This window comes from Peromyscus californicus, unplaced genomic scaffold (assembly GCF_007827085.1).
Source record: "Peromyscus californicus insignis strain IS unplaced genomic scaffold, ASM782708v3 Scaffold_22__1_contigs__length_63687245, whole genome shotgun sequence".
NCBI classification, from domain to species: domain Eukaryota; kingdom Metazoa; phylum Chordata; class Mammalia; order Rodentia; family Cricetidae; genus Peromyscus; species Peromyscus californicus.
Window position 1 is genome coordinate 21,926,199 of NW_026294525.1, and position 22,930 is coordinate 21,949,128.

Here is a 22,930-nt window from a genome sequence, read left to right on the forward strand (position 1 = left end):
AAGTCATCTCCTTTCTTAAAAATATGTGTGTATGTTCATGTCGAGGGGCATGCATGTACATTTGCAAGCCAGAGGATCAACCTCAAATGTCATTATTTGAGTGGCTTTCACTTTATTATTTTTCATTGAAATTAATTTTTCTATACACTACATTCTGATGCCCCAACTCCCCCAGATCTGCCCTACCTACCTCTCCACCCACCCACCTCATCTTTTTCTCTTACGTTAGAGAATGAAACAGGCAAAAAAAAAAAAAAAAAAAAAAAAAAAAAAAAAAAAAGGCCAAACTAGAACAAAACAAAACAAACACAAAAAAAGAAAAAGTATGAAACACACACACACACACACACACACACACACACACACACACAACAAAAACAAAAACAAAATCAACAACAAAAAAATCATAAAAACATACCAGTGAGACTCCATTGGAGAAAACTAATTTTTTTTTTTTTTTTTGGTTTGTTTTTTCAAGACAGGGTTTCTCCGTGTAGTTTTGGTGCCTGTCCTGGATCTCACTCTGTAGACCAGGCTGGCCTCGAACTCATAGAGATCCGCCTGGCTCAGCCCCCTGAGTGCATGTGCCACCACTGCCCACCGTGTGTGTGTGTGTGTGTGTGTGTGTGTGTGTGTGTGTGTGTGTCTTTGAGAGCAGTTGTCATTGGAGATAGTTTCTACTCCATCCACTTTATTTTTGAAGACTGAGTCTCCTACTCTGGGGCTCACCAATGAGGCAAGGCTCATATGGCCAATGAGACCCAGGGATCCGCTCATCTCCACTTCCCCAGCACTGAATTACAAGTGGGTGCCACCACTCCTGGCTTTTTGTTACATGAGTTCTGGGGTTTGCACTCAGATCCTCATGCTGGCAAAGCAAGCACTTTACCATCTGAGCCATTTCCCCAGCCCAAGACTACCTCTTGATGAAGAAAAAAAAATACGTATCCTTACCATCTAAATTAAAAATCCTATCAGGTCAGGAACCAAATAGGTCTTTCCTGGTCCTCCATACTATGCCTATGCCACAGAAAGTTCTGGTTAATGTTTATAAATGAATATCTAAGCCAGGGGGAAAATATGGCAAATAATTCCCAGGGCCTGACCTAACTAGGTCATGATTTATTTTAGCAGATCTTCAGGTTTTTCACTCAGAGGAAATTATTTCCAACAGTGCGTTCCTGTAGAATTGAAAATATTTTGAAAGATAATATAACAAACACTAACGTCTGAAATTGGAAAACCATCAAAGACAGCAGAAGGGTGAGAAATGCTCTTAAGAATGGATCAGACTTGGCTGACACATTTCTTCAGGTGAACAAATGCTTAATTGCTGCTTATGAAGGAATTCGGAGACACTTTCTTCATCAAAGGCAAATAACAGAAAAACATCCAGAAGAATTTATATGAAGAAATCTCTACGTCCACATCATGATGATTGGCAAACAGTTTCTTCAAGAGCAAATTCATAGCCGCCCCCATTGACAATTCCAAGCTTTTCTAAACACAGCTATGAAACAGCTCAGATTCTCCTAGTTCACCTCCTTTCTTCAAACTGGGGAAGTCAGAAAGGAAAGTATCTCCATGATAAAGAAACTAGAAAGAGTTGGAGTGGGGGGAGGGAGGGGTAGAAATTATGTAAATACAGTACTCACGCATGAAATTCTCAAAAAATTAAGTTTCCGACCTTAAAAAAAAAATCAACACAAAGGCAAAGTATCTGTCTAAATGGGAATGGAATCTAACTTGCTTTTGTCTCTCTTCTCTATTAGGCATCACACATGAGACTCTGAATCTCCTAGACAACCAAGAAACCAAACACGAAACTGTAAACTGTAGTTTAACCTAGAATTAAAATTTCATTTTCTGATTATTGTGGATGGTTCAAGTCAATACTTGATTTTGAAGCCACTGAGTAGATGTGAAGCTAGTAGATCTTCACGGCAAAGCTGTCTCAGGGCTGCGGTGAACAGCTGATGGTATCCTGTAACGCGCTCAAAGCTATTCTTTTAGACTAACAACCACACAGCCTTTTGGACACAATCTCAGCAGAACTCACCACCACTCCTATCAGGAAAGTCAGCCTGCTGCCACGTAGGTCTGCGCTCGAGCTGCCAAAGAACTCAGAAAGTGGTCTGCCTTCCTTAATCCTTTAGCTATTTGGCACCCCAGTATGACTTTGTGTGCTTAAAAACCAAGAGATGATTGCTCTTGGTACAAACACAGACCTGGGTACTTCAGAGGAAAAACATGGGATTCCAGGCCCAGAAAAGATTTAAATTGAATAATCTGATCTTTCATTTCCTAACTGCTAACCCTAGGCAAGTAATACAACCTCTTGGAGTCTTGCTCCGGCTGGAGTTCACAGAAATAATAAATGTGAACGAACAGAAATGAGGCCAATGAAAAGTTTGAGGGAATAAAAGTAGAGTGTGGGTTATGGCCCAGAATATTCGGGGCAGTGGAATTTCTTTGAAAGATATTTGTTTTTTTTGTCCTCTTGTAGAAGTCTCCAGGAAACCAAAAACACACTATAAAACAGAGTCCCATACACCCATCCAAATAGATCCCTGTATCCCCCAGTGTTCTCAAGACAACTGCTGTGAGCTGAGGAGACCAGCTATCACACACAGGAAATAAATGCCCTCAATTAAAGAAAGGAGCCACACGAGAAGGCTGACATCACCTACAGAAGTGAGAGAGTTGGCTCTGTTTCCCACCAGCTGGGAAGTTGTTAAATTTATTGTTATGCTCGTGGCTGGGGGAAAAATTTATTTAAGAAAAAAAGCAAAATAAAAGTGATTCTGTTCAAAAGACTGGTTGCTCACTCCGTTAGCAGAGCACTTCACGAACCCTGCTGAAAAGCCAATCAGGAACTGTCTACATCTAGTGTGACAGCAGCTGTCTTTGCTTTGGGTTTTCTGAAAAGCTTGTACTTTATCAACGCGTCGCTACAGCTGCCGAACACAGGAGGCTGCATTTTACTCTGTTTCCAAGCACATTTAATGTCAGCATCTAAAGGGGGAAAAAAGTTCCATTTCGTTTCATGATTCCATTAACTTCAGACACTTCGAGGCCACCTGTAAGGCCAACATACAGAACTACGTCTGGAAGGACTCTTGATTACAGGAATGCTTATCGACCAGTCTGGCTAAGAAACCATCATTGACGCAGCTTTGGTTAATTCTGTACCCTTCACTTTCTAAGATCCAACCCGATTCTGGAACGCTTCCTTCTCTCTGTTCCTAGGACTGGAGTACCCAGCAATAAAAAGAAGTTTGTGTCAGCACTGTAAACCCACAAGCAATTATTGAGATTTCAGTTCTCTCTACCGTATATAGTAGGACTTCGTCTGCAAGCTCTGGGATGCTAAGATTTGAATCTGAAAAGGAGTCTTAGAGCCAAGTGTTCTGACTTGGAAGAACACCAATGTTCTGTGACTTCTAACCTTCCTCAGATTGAGTGCTCAGCACATTCTAATCTGTAAAGAGCCTTAAAAGGGCCAAACCAACAGAGATCCAATTAACAAGCAGGGATGCTCTGGTAAGAGTTTCTGCGCATCTCCCCTCTGATGCTCACCCTCACCAGTACATAGACTCAAGTCAGGGCCTAAGATAATTGGATCCTGCATGGAGTTCTGGGGAGCGCTTTGCATCTCAGCCATCTTAAGGCCTAATTTACTTCTAGGAAATTCCTGGTTTAAGAGATGCCTATCCAATTAAATCATTTGGGCTGGGAAGATGGCTCCGGGGCAAAAGCAGTTGCCTGAGCTTGAATGCTCAGCACCCACAGAGAGCTGGACATGGTATCCAGCATATGTGTGTAATCCCAATGCTCCAATAGGAGATGAGAGGCGGAGACGGAGAATCCTGGTAGCTCACAGGCCAGCTAGCCTAGTGGACGTATGTAGCAGCAAGCAACAGAAAAGAAGAACCACCACCTGAGGTGGCCCTCTGACCTACAGACACAATTACATGCATACACACACACACACACACACACACACACACACACACATACACACACACACACCACAAAATAAAAATAAAATGAAGTCACTTGAGATTCTTGAAAACTCTTACAAGAGGAAGGAAGAGCAGTGTTGCGTCCAATCTTACCACTGTACTCAAACAGCTTGGAGGACAGGTTCTATTTTAAGTGAATTTCCAATCTTTCAGAGTTGGATGCTCTTTCCAAACACTATCTCCACTTCTGTGACCGAGTGAGTAGAACATCTATACTATTCAGTTGAGCATTTCTGTGAAATTAAGTAAAGGCGAGATACCATTGTGAAACACCTACTCAGTGTTCTACAATGTGGAGGGCCAGAGATTACAGATGAGCCTCAGTGACAGAATGTTTGCTTAGCATGTTCAAGGCCCTGAGTTTGATCCCTAGCACTACTCAACAAACCTGAGAACACAATGTGTATGGGCAGAATTCCAGTGCAGTCAATCACACATGAAGCTTCTTAGAATTACCAGCCTGCTTCAAAGAGCCTGCTACATCTTTTGGAAAGAGCATTCTTGGTCTGTCTTTACTCTGACAGATGTTTAAACACCATCTTTCTCTAGCATCCCTTTTCCCTTTCTTTCTTTTAATTTTAGGAGGCCTTTGTGAAGACACTCTGCTAGGTATAGCAAACACTGACAACAATGAGGACATATAGAAGGAGAAAATTACAGAAGAGGAAAAATGGATACATATGGACATTTGGGAACATGCTTATGCTTACTCTAAATGCTTCATGTTCAGTGCTTGAAGAAGATGGGAAACCCAGTCAGGTGGTACATATATAGTTACTGACCACACTGGGGTTGGAAACTGGGATACTGTTAAATAGTTCTGGTTTTCTTCAAGGCACTACTCAATCAATTTAATGTTCCAATAAAATATATTGGTCATTATTTCTTAACCTAATTACAGCTGACATGTGATGACCACATGTGTCGGCATCTAGTTTCACCCCTTACATCTTAAACTTGATTTCCTGAGTGACACTAGCTGATCTGCGCGGCTGAGAGTTACCTTCAATGCATCTTCTTAACATAATTCATGTCTACAGAGTGTCTAACTATAGCAAGTCTTTCTCTGTCCTGCCAGCTCTCAAATAATGACACAAGACTTCTTATTGATTATGAAAGCTCAGCTTTAGCTTAGGCTTATTTCTAACTAGCTCTTATAACTTAAATTAACCCATTTATATTAATCTATGTGCCTCGGGGCTCAGGGGCTTTTACCTCTCCTGCATGTCCTGCTTCCTCTGTGTCCAGAGCCTCTATCCTCTCTCTTCCTCTTTCTGCCCGGAAGTCCCACCTATTCTGTCCTGCCTAGCTATTGGCTGTTCAAATTTTCATTATACCAATCATAGCAACACACCTTCACACAGTGTACAAGTATTCCGCAACATCTGACCTATTGAGGGGTTAGGAGGGAAGAGGTTAGAGATCTTCAGGAGTGAAATGAAGGAAACGAGGCTGCTGAGTGACTCAGTGGGTCAAGGCACTGGCTACCACGCCTGACAACCTCAGTTGGGTCTCCAAGATGATCCTCAGGACCCACACGGTGGAAGAAAACTGAGTCCTGCAAGTTGTCCTCTGACCTCTACTTGTGTTCTGTAGTACATGTGTGCATGTTCTCTCTCTCTCTCTCTCTCTCTCTCTCTCTCTCTCTCTCTCTCTCTCTCTCTCTCTCTCTCTCTCTCACACACACACACACACACACACATACACAAATGTAATAATTCTTTTAATGAAATTAAGGAAACTAGAACTAAGTCAATGGCCCTAATGTCTTGGCGGGACGTTGCCAATGAGCATAGTTGCACTCATAGGTTCAGGGCATTGTCATGGGCTGCACTGTATCTTCCTTCAAATCCCTACCCTTAAGCCATACCTCCCGGTGCCTCAGACCGGGTTGGTTTTCAATAAGAGCCTGTAAAAGGGGAGTTGGGATAAAAGGAGATCATCCAATATGACTGACATCCTGAGAAGAGCATGTTTAGACAGAACTGCGAGCATGGGCCTGGTCGTGGGAGGGCACAGAGGGAGGGCTGCCACTTACAAGACCAAGGTGGGAGACCCTCAGTAAAAACTGATTCTGTTGACACCTTGGGGCCTTGGACTTTAGATGTCTAAAATGATGAGAAAAATAATTTTCTGTTGGTGAAACCACCGAGGCTGTGGTAGTTTTTTTCAAGGCAACCATGCTAGACATACAGATACTTATTATTATCTGTAGGGTTATTTATTAACATGTTGATGGTAGACCAAAAATGTCACACAGCTTCCAACCTCACCTCTTCCTCAGCTCTCTTAAAAGAAGGGACAAGAGGGGCTTTTAAAAGGCCGCTTCTGTGAACACTGTAAATGGCTTTATAAACTACAATATCTTTGTTTGTGTAATGAGGTATACATGTATTCTGACATTTTGTGGTTGGACGTCTGAAGGGGATTCAGTTTTTTAAAGTATACAGTTCTAAATTCTTTAATAGAAAAATCTCATGTTTGATTTTACTTTTTTTTTTCATGTTTGCTTTAAAAAACTGGCAGTCAAATATTTTCCAAGGAACAGAACACTAGCCATGTACATATGTATACAATCCTTCCTTAGAAGCCTTAGGAAAATGAAGCACAGCTCCATCAGGCCAACAGGAACACAGACAGGGCCTGGGCTCAGTTAACTTGTTCTGGTTTATTCCAACTTTCCGCCCTCACCCAGCTCTTCCATAAACACTCCGGCAGGTCAGCACAAGTCAGCTTCCCAGGGGCAGAAGACATTTTGAAAAGCACAAAGTTCCTGAATAGATGGAATCAGTAACAGCAATCCTAACCCAGGCCATATGGTTGTTCCCTGTCAACTACCCACTGTTGTTGGACCAAGTCGTACCAAAAAGGTGGTCCCAAGCAGTGTTCCTCCCCCCACCCCACCCCCGCCCGGGAACAATTTAAACTACAGGAGTGGCCTTCTCCTGGGGAGCTGAAAAATTCTTTAGAAAAAGCTTTTAAGAACCCTGATTAAGACTGAACGGAATTTACTTCACGCTGGTCAGTGCGCTGTAAATAAGCACAGAATTGAAAAGAAAGACCCTTGAAGTACAGAAAGAGGAGAAAATAAAAATGCCGAACATTGTCCAAAAAGGAACATATGAAAAGACTTTTTAAATAGATGATTGCTGCCTCCTGGAGTTTTCAGAAAACGCTGCCCACATTTCTGACGGGGCAAAGGGCTCAGCCTCTTAGAAATGGATTTTACTAAATCTCCTCCTTTGCAGTTCCTCCCACCCATTACCAAACACCTGTTTTCATCCTGTGCCCTGCTGCCTGCTGTGGTTCCCTTGGTAAGAGGTTGACACGCAGCAGCCGCAGCTCAGGTGGAGTTCCCGGGACTCTTCCTGAGCAGGCGACAACTCGTGCTGGAGCTTTTCATGAGGAGTTGTGGCCACCCTACCTTTAAATGTAACATCGTTCACCCTGGTTGTTAGAGGAAATAAATTACTCGGCTACTTGTAATTTTAACAAAATGTATAGAAGAACAAAAAGGGTTTTGGCAATAAGGTTATTGCCAGGACCCCAAAACTGTCCCTGCAAGTGGGAATATTTGGTCATGAATAGTACAGATTAATGACCAGTTTCAATAGGGCACTGGATAAAGAATAACCATCTCTAAACTAGACGATGTCCCTTGTGCCTTACGTAAAGGGACACACAGAGACCGTCAGGGAAGAGAACTTTTACTTGAAGCCACCTTCCAGGTGTTCTTATCCAGAATTTACTCTCCAGAGACTGTGCCTCACTTTAAATCCCCAGAAGGCTTATTGAAATCTCACACTGAGATTCCTCCCCGGAAGACTCTAATTTTGCTGGTCTAAAATCTGAAGTCTAGAAACCAGCATTTCTACGGAGCACGGTAGGGGATCTCATGCCTGGGCGAGTTTATGAAATGTCACCCCTCAGGGTGTAGCATACCAACTCTGCCATCAGGACCTGGCCTCTGAAAAGTCAATGGTACCCTAAAAATAAAATAAAAAAAAAAACAACAACCCAAAGTGCATGGAAATTACAATAAACCTACACAGAGTTTAAAAAAGAATCTTAAATGTCAGCACAGTAAACATATTTATTAAATTAGTCTACTTATCCATAAGACTTTTAAACTTTCATAAATTGTTTTTTTAAGGCCATTGCAATAAGGCTGGGCCAGAGTTGAGATTTCGTGTGACAACCTTCCAAAAAGTCCTTTCGAAATAAGTTCAAGCACTATCTGCTAAGAAGAAAAATAAGTCTCTCTACAAGAGGGGAAAACGATGATCGCAATTGACTGTAAGTGATGGCTGCCGTTTGTGCTGACTCCCAAGTTTCTGTCTCAATACCTAAAGTCCCAGCCAAGCTATCAACCACGCAGGAAGCCAAAGGAAAGGCATTTTCTAATACAAGAACTCCCCAAAAATATAGGTCCCAGGAGCCTTCCTCAAGATGTTGCCTGTGAGCTCGGCCAAAATAAAGGACTAGATCCAGGAAGAAGATGTGGGGGAGGTGACATGGGATCCAGCAATCTAAGAGAATCAGCCCAGGAAGGAAGGGGAAGGAACTGGAGGGCTCGGTGCCAAGAGATCTCAGAAGCAACAGCTGGGCATCAAGATTACATGAAATCCACTCCAAATGGAGGAGGCCAAGACCCACTACCAAATCTCTGCAGAGCCAACTGGAGGAAATCCCTATGTGTTTGAATGTCGTGATAAGAGATTTCCATAACTGGGGACTGGACGTGGAGATAGCAAATGAAAAGGCCAGAGGGAAAGAGAAGTTACCCAGGAGAGGGAAAGTAACTAAGGCCCAGCGGTCACTGGGTTTTGTCTCTTTGTCTTAAGTTATACGGACTCGTGGGCTAATCACAAGTACAAATAAGCTTGCTGGGAAGAGGACAGGATGCAAGGATAGAAGAGAAAACAGCTCCAGGTGAAGGCAAGGAAGGATCGCAGAGCCACGTCTTCAATTTCCACTCCGGGAGGTCAGGAGACGTGTGGAACCGAGTGATCAAGTTAAGTCTCAATGTAAGGGTGCTGCTGTTTAGACGCCGGAGGTCCATACTGCAGAATGGGTGTAAGCCATTTCTCAGCTGCCTCACAAGTTATCTTCCCAGTCCCTATGGCTCTGGGAATACATGACCTGGCCAAGACAGCCCCTCATTTTCTCCACACAGATTTTTTGGGTCAGGCATGTAGCTAAGAACAAGCAGGTGCACTGCCTCATGAAGAGAATGTCCTTCAGCCTGGAGAGCTTAGGCTCTGAGAAAAGGAGGCATGGAGCAAATAAACAAGAGCAGGACCAGCTGAGTGCTCAGTGCCATGAGGGAACCTATGGCTGTGGGGGCCGTGAACCGGTGCAGATGGGCTAGTCTGGAAAGGGATGGAGCCAGGGGATGAGAGTCTCCAATGGGGGCCACGGCGGCAAAGGTCCACAGGGAGGGCCAAACCAGGCTCTGGCCTTCGAAAAGGTCAGAGGCAACAGCACCAAGAGGCAAGGCTAAGGGAGAGGAGGTCAGACATCAGGTAGGACTGTGTGGAGGCTTGAGGGCCAGGTGGAGAAGTCCCGATTTTGTTCTAAGGACAACAGCGAGACAGGACAGTTTTCAAATGGGCAGTGACAGGAAGTATGCTTTTTGAAGTTTACTTCAGCTATTGTACAGGAAACGAATTGCTGAAGAAAGATAGACTGCAGTTAGCTGGCCAGTAGAGACAGAATGAAAGAGACTGGCTGGGCATGTGCTTTCCTAGACTTTGACACTCTCCACGGCTGGGTGTATGATTTTAATGAAATACAGAAAATCCAGGGAAGTGCTGGAGTACAAAAATCAAGTCTTCTGTTTAGGGATGCTATCTTTGAGATGTCCATGGAGTATTCAAACAAACTTGCCAAATGGGCACTGCATACCACATCTGGAGCAGAAGAAGGCACACTTTCCGGTGACATCCTCTTTCCATTTCTCCAGCTACCCCTCGGATCAAGCGTCTCAGCATCTCATCTGCCTTGCTGGATCATTCTGCCTGCTGTTGGTTTATCCCTGTGAGACCTCTACAACTGTCACATGTATCCCACCCCAAGCCAAGCAACACTGTAACAATTTCTCTGATTGGACAAAAGATATCTTCAGTGGTTCCCATTGCCTGTGGAGATACCGCTCTGGCCCTGGACCTGATTTCTGTGCCCAATCCACTAAGCTGTCCTCTCTCTTCCACTTTGATTTCTGAATAGCTCCATTAAGCACCAGGTAGGTGAGGTCGGTGTAGGTTTTTGGCCCTTCCCCAGAGCTCAGCATAACACCTTACAAACAACTGGTCTAGGATCGGCTGGCTAGATAAAGGGCCGCTTTTTTCTCCCTTCTAATATCCCCTTATAAAACAAGCTAGTTTGCAGGGATCTACCACCAAGCACATACCAGTCCAGCTCTCCAGGATGCTCTTTAGCAAAACAGCACCTCAGTTCTTTCTCTGGCAACCCAAATTTCCTTAGGATTAAGGACTGCAGTGTTAGCCTTGCCAGAAGCATTAGAGGAAAAAAAAATATTCCACCCCTTGAAATGAAAATAAATGGAAAGGTAGTTTATAAGTATAAATGATAATGGGCAGAGCAACCTTTTGGTAAGCAACGCTAGCTGCACGTTGCCTTCTGGATCACACTGTTATTTGTTTTTGTTCTTCTGCTTCAGATGGGGGATGGGAAGAGGAATGGACATGTTTATTTTCTTAAGACTATTTTTTACCTCAATATCACTTTTACATCAGTTGAGTCTTTAGTAAATATTAATCTTTTTCCCCCCTAAGAATAGAGGCCAAGCCTTTAGTCTGTTAACACTGAGGGACTCCAAAGACAGAAAGCATGTTGCATTTCTTTCCCTCTATTAGAATTAAAGAGACTTAATCACAGCACCAACGACATAAATTTATCTCCTTTCTTACTACATTAGGCAAGAAGAAGTTAAAGCTGGACTTGTCTGTTGGTTATCACAGTTTCAGATTGAAGATAAAATAAATTCATACTGTAAATATTTATGATGTCACCCAAGGCCAGATCTGATGAGCTATGGACCAATGTGGAGGAAGTGATGACCAAATTTCTGACTATTTTTGATTTTTAAAAGTGACAAAGGAATGCCATGCTTAGTGCCACATGACTTTAATCCCAGCACTTGGGGGGGGGGATAGAGGCAGGGGAATCTCTGTGAGTTTGAGGCCAGCCTGGTCTACAGAGTGAGTTCCAGGACAGCCAGAGTTACATAGTGATACCCTGTCTTGAAAAAACTAAAAAAAAAAACCAAAGTGAGAAAGAAGAAGTTTAAACCTCAGGGAAGATATTAGGGCCTGCTGTACTTCAGTTCTCACCATTAAATTCGCAAGGAAAAAAACAGTGAGAGCAAAACAGCATTGAGCTCCTGTTGTGAGATATCTGCATACCGTGTGTGAAAATACACGGCTGTGATTGGTGTAATTTAAAAAGCTGAACAGCCAATCGCTAGGAAGAGGTTAGGTGGGACTTCCAAGGACAGAGAGGACTCTGGGAAGAAGAAGGGAAGAGGCACGGGAGGAAACAGGAGGTGCAAGATGGAAGAGAGGTAATGCCACACGATAGAGTGTAGATTAAAATAAATGGGTTAAGTCGTAAGAGCTAGTAAGGAATAAGCCTAAGCTATAGGCCGAGCTTTCATAATTAATAAGTCTCCTTGTTATTATTTGTGAGCTGGTGGACAAAGGAAAAATATGCCTACAAGCTTCAAGTTGGGAGTCCATGCATTTGGAGAAAAGTAAATACAGTCTCTGGGTCAATTTATGCCTCCACTTCCTGTGACATTCCATGTGGTCAGCAGATATGGAAACTTTGGCTTTGGCCATGTCTAAATGAGAAAAGGCCGTGGTGATCACAACACCTCTAGGAAGTATCAGATTACTTTGAAAACTACTTTTCATATGTTGACACTTATCCTGATGATCATCGTTTAAAAAGTACTTTTAGACTCTTGAAAAGTGACTCTGTGTGTGTGTGTGTGTGTGTGTGTGTGTGTGTGTGTGTGTGTGTGTGTATGTGTGTGTGTGTGTGTGTGTGTGTGTGTGTGTGTGTGTGTGTGTGTGTATTCTCATTTCCATTGTGGGTCTGGCTTTTACATTGGTTCTAGGGATCAAACTCAGGTCCCCATACTTTGGGTGGCACTTTTACCCACAGTGCCAGCTCTCCAGGCCGTAAATGGCTTTTCTGTAACATGACTGTACCTCAGTCAGTTCCATACATCTCTTAGCATTTTACGCCTAGGCTGCTTCCAATGTGGAGCTTGATAGATTGTTCTAGAGAGCAATGCATTTCTTTGGAAAATACTTCTACAAGTATAACTGCTAGATCTGGGCATAGGCACCTTATAAGGTTTTAAATATATATTCTCGCACTTCTCTTTTGATAGCATGGACTCGTTTAAATTATCACAAGACAATCCTCCCCTGGTAATTGTTCATTTTAACCTTGGCTCAATCCTTTAGGTGATCAATGGCATCTTCCTCCCAACCTTTCTTTTTCCGCTTACTGCTTAAAGTTTCATATGGAAACTGATCTCTTACGTGTCTTCTTGTAAGTATGCCAGACCAGTTACTTAACTTTTGTGTTTCAGTCTTCCTCACTGATAAAATGAGACACAGCACTAATTAGTTGCGCCATATGGATGTTGTGAGCTAATTCCAGTGTTGAGACCAGGTCTGTAATTTCAGATACTGGGTAAATTTTTTTAATGCCTGTTCAGTTGGGCATGGTGGTGTGTGCCTTTAATTCTAGCACTCAGAAGGCAGAGGCAAGTGGATCTCTGAGAGTTCAAAGTCAGCCTGGTGTAAAAAGTGAGGTCCAGGACAGCCAGTACTACACAGAGAAATCCTGTCTCGAAAAACCAAACCCAAACTAACCAAAACAAACAAAACAAAAAGCCTGTGTCCTTACTTTTCTTACTGTCATGATTTTCCATATATGATACAAATATTTATTTTAATTATATGATTCCTCTTTCAAATTGCTGATGATAAAACTTATCTGTATTTCTCTTGTTTTTCAGGGGTGGAGGGGGAGACAGCCTTACAGATATTTAAGAATTTCACAAGACCACATCTTTTCATCATAAGCCAGAATAAATCACAGAGATCAAATAGCAAAAGAAGGCTTCTGTTAGGGAGCCCTGATTCATAAAGGAAGAAAGGAATTAATCAATCTGACTCCATGAAGTGTAAAATAGTCTTATAAAAATACTATAAATAAACTTCCAGTTCAAAATAGTCATTGTCAGATACAAACAAATCAAATGAGCCCACAATGCTCATCAATCACCTCCATACTCAAATCTGTAGGAAACCATAGAACCATCCTAAAGCTACAAATAGGGGAGCCAGAAACAAAGAATTTCAAATACTCAACTTTACTATCAAAATGAGAAGCATTCTGGGGCCTATGCAGGATCGCTTGGCTCGGCCTGGGAGGAGGGGACTGGACCTACCTGGACTGAGTCTACCAGGTTGATCTCAGTCCTCGGGGGAGGCTTTGCCCTGGAGGAAGTGGGAATGGGGGGTGGGCTGGGGGGAAGGTGAAGGGGGGCCGGAGGGGGGAGAACAAGGGAATCCATGGCTGATATGTAGAACTGAATTGTATTGCAAAATTAAAAAAATAATAACTAAAAAAAATGAGAAGCATTTCCACCCCCACCCCCACACACAGATATTTATATAAAAAAAAAAAACTGTCAGAAAATCTTTGCGCAGAACATTGTGGTCATGCTCAGTTGGATATCATCACAGCACATGGATATCTACACAGAGACTGAATGAGTACTGAGTTCCTGCTACTATCCCATGTATTAAGTCTGCAGACTGTCCCACTCAGGTTCTATTTCTTACTAAGTTTATGGGGAAAGACCCACCGGATAGGCAGTATAGTGAGAGAGGTCAGAAAAGCAATTCTCACAGTGAGCAGCTACAGTGAGGTGCCTTCAATAGGAACAGTTTGATAAAGGCTGTCAAAATAAAACACACACACACACACACACACACACACACACACACACACACACACACAATCATTAAGCAAGAGATTCTCTTGTGGGGATTTTCCTGGTACCTATAATTCAAACTACTCAGGTAAGGATGCTCAACATTGCTCAAAATGGTACATGTAAGTAAAAGAACCCCCCCAAAATAAGGGCTGGAGTGATGGCTCAGAGGTTAAGAGCACAGGCTGCTCTTTCAGAGGTCCTGAGTTCAATTCCCAGCAACCACATGGTGGCTCACAACCATCTGTAATGAGATCTGATGCCTTCTTCTGGTGTGCAGGCATACCTGCAGGCAGAACACTGTATATATAATAAAAAAATAAATCTTAAAAAAAGAACCCCCCCCCAAAATACATAAAAGTATGAGCATAGTATAAAAATACAGGCTTCTTTTAAAAAGGAATTTTATATATTTTGTAATAAAATATCACTTGTTTGCAAGATTAAAGAAATTAGTATGGCCATATTTTCAAGTCATAGTGCATGAAAAATCCAAAGGACATAGCAATAAGTACAATAAGTCTTTTTTGTTTTGATAAAGATACATTTAAAAAAGACTGTGGAATCAAAACCAGTGTTCATAATGGGTTATAATTAGAAAGCAGGACTGGGGGTAGGGCTAGAAGAAACTTCAACTCATTCTTACACTAAATCATCAGGTCATGTTGAGTTTTGACCATGTGCACATTATTTTCATTAAAGAAACAAACTCTTTTTATTTTTGTGTTTTCTTCCTATATTTGGTTATGAAGAATAGCTAAAGTAGGAACTTCAATCAAACCTGGAAACTTAGAAACACAGGTAGACAGTGTTTCTACCACCGTCTAGCATGACCCCACACATTTCGTTCACTTGTTCTCCTGTCTCCTAAAAATGGGACAAGGCATCCCCTGACCTCTCCACCTAACAGGCTGGGCAGAATTACTGAGAAAAGGTCTATGGTACAATGTAGATAGGGTGAGGCTGAAAAAGATGAAGAAGAGATGGTTATTAGATTAAGACACTACCCTTCACACAATGGAGACTAACATAATTCTTGAGGTTAAAAAGAAGAGAATAAAAAAAAAACCAATACATACCTTTCATTCATATAATCACTGGCTTAAAGTCATCAAACTCTTCATTGAGAATATTGTTTGTTGATTCATTTATATACCCAACAAATACTTCCTGTGTTCAGTGTACCATGCCCTGCTCTGGGCACAAGGCCACAGAATACAGGAACCACTTTAATTGAAGGCATGCCTAGTTGGCCTCTGCTTAGAAACAAAGAATCCAATCCTCAAGGAAGCACTGCCAAACCTAATCTAGCACTACACAAAAAAGACTGCATCCTATACCCAAATGAATCTATCCCAGGAGGGCAAGGTTAGCTTAATATCCCAATACAAACGTAATGCCACATGTTGGACTAATAAAATAAAAAAACGAAGTTCACACAAACATCCTGATAGAGAAAGAAAAAGCCATTGATAAAACCCAACATTTTTAGCAAGGAGACCCTCAGACACTCATAAACTAGGAATAGTGAGGAACCTTTTGATAAAGGTACTCATGCAGAGTCTGTAACCTCTCACTTATGTGTCCCGTCAAGAGTCTGTCAAGCTACCGTCCCCTGCCTCGGGCTCAGCAACAGGACAAAAAGGTTCTCTTCTCTAACTCTTATTTGACGCTGGACTAGAGATTCTCTATTGAAAAGGCGAGAAAAGTACCATTCAAACCAGAAAGAAAGAAGTAAAATGTCTCTCTTTACATATGACCTTGTATCTAGCTAGATCTCATATACATAGTATGAGCTTAAAGATAGAAATGTACCAAGAACCCATTAAAAAAAAAAAACATCAGGAATAAGTTTGTTCAACAAGGTACAAGATATATACAAAGATAGAGCTTTATATTTCTAAATGCTAGCAATTCTTTAAATCAACATTATAATGGCATCAGAAACAAAAAAAAATGATAGGATAAATTTAACAAAGGAAGAAATGAATGTCGACTAAAACTACAGAACTGTGGGAAGAGGCACCGGGGAAACAACTCGGTCAGTAAAGTACTTGTTCCGTAAGCTCAAAGACTGGAGTTCAGTCCTCAGAAGCCACATAATAAATGTCAGGTGTGGCAGGACACTAGCACCAAGGAAGCAGAGACAAGTAGATTTCTGGAGCTCAACAGCTCGCCAGTCTGGCCTACTTGGCAATCATCAGGTTAGCCAGGTATCCAGGTCTCAAAAGGGGAAAAAAAAAGGGGTTGACAGACCTTTTAAAGAACTGAGGTTGTACTTTAGCCACTATATATGCATATGGGCATGCACATGCACGTGCACACAGACACACACACACATACACACACACACACACACACACACACACACACACACACACACACGCTTGCGCATATCTGCATATAAACAGTAGAAGGGAAATTTAAACTATCTAAATAAACGAAAAGACATTGTCCACATGGACTAGATTATTATTCATCTTAAGATGGCAATATTATTGAGCCTGAGTTACAGGTTCTACATGGAGTCTATCAAAATCTCAGCTTTTATACGAAAACTGACAGGCTGATGGTAAAATTCATATGCAAAGTGGGACAAGAGAGACAGAATAGACAAAGGGAAAGGAATCAAAGAAGGAGAGTCATACTTCTCAGCTCAAAACCCCACTACAAGATTATAGCAATACGGTGTGATTCTGACATAAAGACAGACATTTGGATAGACCAGAGCACAGAAATAAACCCTTAGTATACAGTCAACAGACTTCCTACGACAGATCATTAACTGACTCTCTCACTGCAGCCCCTCTGCCCACCTCCCCCTCCCGAATTTGGGATAGAATTCAAGGCCTCAGACATGCTGGGTAAGTGTTTGATCACTAAGCTGTATTCCCAGCCACAAAAGTTCAACGGAGAAAGGGATCACCTTTTGAACAAGGAGTTCTGAGACAACTGGACATCCCAGAAGCCAGAGAGTGAAGCTGAAATCCCACACACTGCACCACCTCACATACATACAAATTAACTCACAGAATGTATCACTGACCTAAGGATAAGATCGAAAAACTAAAGAACCCCTAGAAGAAAACAGAGCCATAAGTGTTCTTGGTTTTCATTAGGCAATATTTTTTAAGACATGACACCATAAACCAAGAACAAATGAAAAATTAACAGGACATCATCAAGACTTTTAAAATGTGAGATTCGAATTGTACCACTCATGGGAATAAGCAAGCCGGAGGGTGGGAGAAAATACCTGCAAATCATATGCACCTTTAGAAAGTAGAGGAAAGCACATCAGTATCCACAAGGATGGCTAAGGCAAAAATGGACAATAACAAGTGTTAGGCAAGGATGGGAAGGGACTGGAATTTCATCCACGGCTGAAGGGAAGGTGGCAACAAGCTGCCCTGGAAAACTGCAGCCCTTTAAAAGGTTAAACCTATCAAGTGACTCTGCAATGCTTTCCACTTATCGATTCAAGGGAAATAAAAACACACCTCCACCAACTTCTCCACGAAGTGCAAGCCGTGGTGTTCATAGCAGCCAGCTGAGTAGAAACAACCACGATGAAAGGCGAATCCGACTACTTGGCAGTAAAATGAAGTGAAATACTGACAAACGCCCCCACTCCGTTGACTCTTGAAAACATTACACCCACTCAAAGGAGCCAGTCATAAAAAATACACACATCATGATTCAATTCACATGAGATGTCCCTGATAAACAAATCCATAAAGATGGAAAGTAGATTCCTGTGTATCAGCAGGGAAGAGAGTGAGTGGATGGGGACTGATGATTCCACAAGTCAAACACACTAAAGACAATGAACTGTACACTTTCAATGGGAAAACGCTATGGCTTGTGAATTATAGGTTGATAAAACTATTTTTATAATTCCCTGTTCTCAGAAGTAGCTATTAATGATCCTCTAGATCCCCTAAAACTAGACATAGCCCAGAGCTGAAAGTCTCAAGAGAGCCTGAAGTCAAAAAGTGGGGGCTGGGAGGAGCTGATTTCTGGTGACAACGTAGATTCTTACAAAACCTCAGACCAAGTGGTAAATATGAACTCTGGAACCTGGTGCCAGAGATTCCCTGAACAGGTTTTGCCCCCCTAAGCACCTATGATAAGAATCTCTTGATGCACTATAATCTCCGGTGGCCACTACAAACTTATACCACCGATGGCTGAGATCAAACCTCACCTGAAAAGCCAGCGACGCAGCTGAGAAGAAGCCAAGAGCACCGGGCTTCCATCCTCAGACTACCAGAGCAGATACCGGACTACAGCAGGCCACACCTGGTTGTGTCTAGTTGTTATTGTTGATTCGTTCGAGGTCATTTAGAACGCACTGGTGAAACAATGGGGAAATGGGGTTCCCCTAACTGAGATCTTCAGCAGGTACCACGAGAAAACAAACCTCACTGTCCCACCCCAACCGCCGCTGCTCCCTGACAACACCACCTCCATTCATGAAGCATGGGTTAGCCATTTCAGTTACACCAAGTTGTGAGAATCCGAACCGAGAACCTGCAATTTAAATACCATGTGCTTTGTAGGAGAGTTCCCTAAAATATCTTTCACGACCAAAAGTCACTTTTTATTCAAACGGACTGCCTGCTCTCTCCCTATGATCGCTCACATCATAGATGTTACAAGCACTCAGAATCCCCCACCCCCTTTTTACCTTCTTATATTAGAAAGGAGGTAGAATGGCCACATTCTAAGATTTTGCTTGTTTCTTAGACTTCACGTAAGTACTATTCCATGATTTATGTAAAGGGAAATTTTCCTCTTCCATAATTCACTCTAGCGGTATTTTGTGGAGAAAGAACTAAAGTCAGGACTGTACTTCCCGAATACTACCTGCACTGGAATAACAATTCAATTCTATCTTTGCTAGTGAAGAAGCAAGCAAGCAAACAACACAATCCTTGCTTTCATTGGAAACTATCACACTACTTCAAAAGAGACAAAAGAAAACCACTTTCATCGGTGCCAAATAATCTTATAATGAAGACTCTAATCAACATGCCCTATCAACCCTTCCCCCCAATAAAACTCAGAAGCCATCAACAAGCAGTCGTTTGATGTCCAGAGCAATGTGGCCATATCATCATTAATAAGGGAAAGCATAGGCTTTCTTGCATTTGTCTTCCTCTCCCTTGCAGAGGGGTCATTCTTTGGGGGCATTAACCTAAGCCTCAGCAATGCTTATGATGTTCCAAGGAACGAAGCTGACCCCACGCACAAACTCGTGCAGAGGGGATGAGATGGTCAAACTCTGCTCAAACATCCTGGAATACCTTACAACCCTTCCTCTGTGCCTTGTCATTTCCTTTCCATGAGATCCTGTGGATGTCTGTAAAACCTAAGAGTCCACCAGACCACTCAATGGCCTCTGCAAGGTCGTGGTTTAGAAACCATTGATGGGAAAGTATCAAAATAATACTTTGTGGCTTTATTTCATTATCCAATGATGTGTCGCCAAATAATTGTTTATTCCTATACACGGGGACAATGCCAGCCTGCTTACCTCCTTCATTCCTTCTTCATCATTTTTTTTTTAAGAAAACAGCTAAAAGAAGCAGGGTACTGTAACTCTGAAACGTTACATTTCCATAAAACTAACTTTGCCACTCAAAACACAGGCTTCCCTAAATGCTATGGCTTATGTGTGTAACATAAACAAAACAAGTATCATCTGAACCAATTATACATTTTTGGGGGGGTAGTTATTAAATATGCAGCGTCCTGCCAGGAAAGGGGGAAAGCAAGCCGCACTTATGCTCCGAATAACAAACCATAAATCAGTTGACAAGCTTGAAAGAATTCCCTTCTAGTCTGTTCGAAAGCCAAGCCTAAGGAAAAGTTGGGGAGCCCGCGGGAAAGTTTCCCCTGCTCTTCGAAGTTTCGCCTTTGCGAAAACAGACTCGTGCGCAAATGGCGTTTCTCGGAACTTTCTGGCTCTCGAGAGTCAAAATCTGGAGAAACACCAAAAGCCCGGGGCCCGCGCGCGCGGAGCTGGGGCCTGCGCCTGGAACCGGGGTGGGGTCTGAAGGCGCCGGCCTGGCCCGGGACTCACCGCTGCCGGGCTGCGGGGACAGCGCGGACACCGAGGTCTGGCCCATGGCGGGTGACCGTCCCCGCGGCGCCTCCGCCTCACCGGGCCGCTCCGCTCCTGCGCGCCCCCGTCCGCTCGCCGCCGCCGCCGCCGCCGCCGCCGCCGCCGCCGCCGCCGGCCTCCCGCGCGCTCATCGCGGCCCGCGCCCGCCTGCCCCGCACCTTCTCCCCCGTGCGCGCGGGTCGCCCAACCCTGGCAGCGGCCCGATCCAGCCCAGCGGATGCCTGTCATTCCTCTATGCAGATTAGCTGGGGTCAGGGGTCACCGGGAGAAAAGAGGGGGGCGAGGGCGACCGGGAGCGGAGGAGAGGGGAGAGCAGGGGGGGTGGGGTGGGGGTGGGGTGGGGGGAGTGTTGGTCCAGCTGCACCCAGGGGCTGGGTGCCCTCCACCCCCTGGGGCAGGAGAGCTATCAAAATACTCCCTTTAATTGTCAAGGTTCAGTGTCAAATGGTCCTCTAGTCTGAGAAAAAAAAAAAAATTAAAGTACTCAGCCACTGGTACTTCATTTAGGAAAATTTGTTTCTTTAAAGTTAGTTCCTTCCTTATATTGTTAGCAGCATTACAGAGCCATTAGACAGGGCATTGCGTAGTGTTTTCCTCCCTCCAACAATTATCTTCCCTTCAACAAATGTCATCAAAACAAAACAAAACAGAATTAATGGCTTTGGGTTAGACAACACGGGTCAGTCATGTCCACGGTGACTTAGGTGTGAAATCAACTGAGCATATATATATACACTTGACTCCACCACCTAACACTCTGGCTTGCTCACCTCCCCTATACCTCCAAAGAATCACCGTAAAGTAAGGTGTTTACAAAAACTCGAAAGGTAGACATAACCATAACAACAACAACAGTAATTTATTTGACAAACTATTGTGCCCCCAAAGTTGAATTAACACCCCCAAAATATTCTGTTAAGTCTCAAGTTCCTAAAAACTATGACTACAGATAAAAGCTTTACAATTACAGCTAATAGTTAGCAAGCTGAGTGATCTAAATTTAGTATATATACATGCATATGTGTATGTGTGAATGTGTATGCATATAAAAATGTTACATCCAACAGAAGGGTGTTATGAGCTATACACTATGATTTGTGCATATCTTTCTGAGTATACATATTTCATTAAAAAGTGCATTATATTCATGTTGCTTATGCCACCTTTCATCTTATAGTTTATCCTAAACAACTCTGAAATATAAAAACAGTTGTTCGGTACAGCCTTTGTAAGATATCTGTTTTAATATTCTAACCATAAAAATCACATTTCCTTAATATGTGTATGATCGAGCTCAGTGGGATCTTGCTTTGGTTTTTTGAAAGACACTTGCTTAACATCACAGTTAAGTAAGTGGCCCCTCTCCTTTGGTGGGAAGTTCTTTTACTTAAAAAGCTGTTAGGCAACTATAACTATTTGCAGGGGGGCGGGTGTTGGTAATTGAACCCTTGGGGCTGTTTGCCCGCTAGGCAGGCCCTCTGTGACTGAGGTATGCACCAAATTCGAGAAATCCCAATTTTTAAAATGAAACTGAAAGACTTCACCAAAATGCGAGTTCTAATTAGGAGAATAACATCAACACTGCCTCTCCTCGTGGAGTACACACAGCATTGTGTTTTGAGAACACACCTCATCTGGGAATTCAGCAGTGAAAGTGAGCTCTGATTTTGCTGGTTCTTCCGTTCCTTTGCTTTGAATTGCCTTAAGAAGCAAACAAGCAAAATGTTTGTGGACGTTAAGAGGGGAGATATCTTGCTATTGTGCCACCAACAGAGCTTTGCTGATAAAGGAAGTCATTGTTAAGGGGAAACACAGTAAATCCTGCCCATTGAAAGTTCATAATAGAAGCTTTTAAGGATGATAAACGTTAAACTCTGGTACAATGTCTTTTGCTATCACTCTTTCTTCTCGTTGGGAAACAATAGTGAGCTTTTTCCTTCTACAAAGTCTTATTTCAAGCATTATGGGGGGGGCAGGGAAAGGGTGCTCTATGGTTCTAGTTCTCTTTTAGGATTTGCTTAACACATCCATATTTACCTGTTTAAGATTTTTTCCCAGATTCAGTGGTTGATATACTTCTTGGCCTCATCTGGAATTGTAATAACCAGTGATCAAGTTACACATGTTTCCCTGAAACTCTTCCAGTCCCGTTCCATTACCCTGGAAGCACATCAACCAAACTACAGGAAGTGTGCTCCAACGTTCCTTTACAAGGATGGGACATCCTGCTTCCAGAATGTCTGCTGGGGCTCAGTGTTTGAAGGACCTTTTTATCATAGCTGAGAACTTAGGCCAGGGCACACAGAAAAAGCCTACAGACTCACAAGTCCCCTTTTGAGGTCAAAACATAAAGATTAGAAACTGAAATACAATAAGAATATTTTCAAACTAGACATGGTGGCTCACACTTGAAATCCCAGCACTTGAAAGGCTAAGGCAGAGGGGACTGCCATGAATTCCAGGCCCCCCTGTGCTACACAGTAAGATCCAGGCCAGTTTGAGATATATGTAAGACACTATCAAGAACAAAAGTATTTCAAGCTAAGTTCCTTCCCAGATGCCCCATTCCTGCCTTACTGAGCTCACACAAACAGTTGGGGTTGCTCTCATGGGTTTGGAGTGGATGTTAGGAACATTTAATGTCATCTGAACAACTGGCATTTATCTTTCTAGGGAATTTGTAAAAATGCTAGAAAAGGTGAGTGCCCATCAGAGGAAGTCACCTGCACACAC

General features: G+C 42.8%; 1 protein-coding gene across 11 annotated transcripts in view; it reads right to left on the minus strand.

Moving 5' to 3' along the window:
- Positions 1–22,930, minus strand: part of Phactr2 (phosphatase and actin regulator 2) — a 268,605-nt gene that overhangs the window by 102,268 nt on the left and 143,407 nt on the right. Inside the window, exon 1 of one of the 11 annotated variants that reach the window (XM_052751067.1) lies at positions 20,156–20,273. The exons of the other annotated variants lie outside the window; for them this stretch is intronic. Coding sequence (XP_052607027.1) covers positions 20,156–20,201 — 46 coding nt within the window. The 5' untranslated portion in view covers positions 20,202–20,273. Of the gene's footprint in view, positions 1–20,155; positions 20,274–22,930 lie in introns of those variants that run through there. 11 annotated transcript variants of the gene reach the window in all.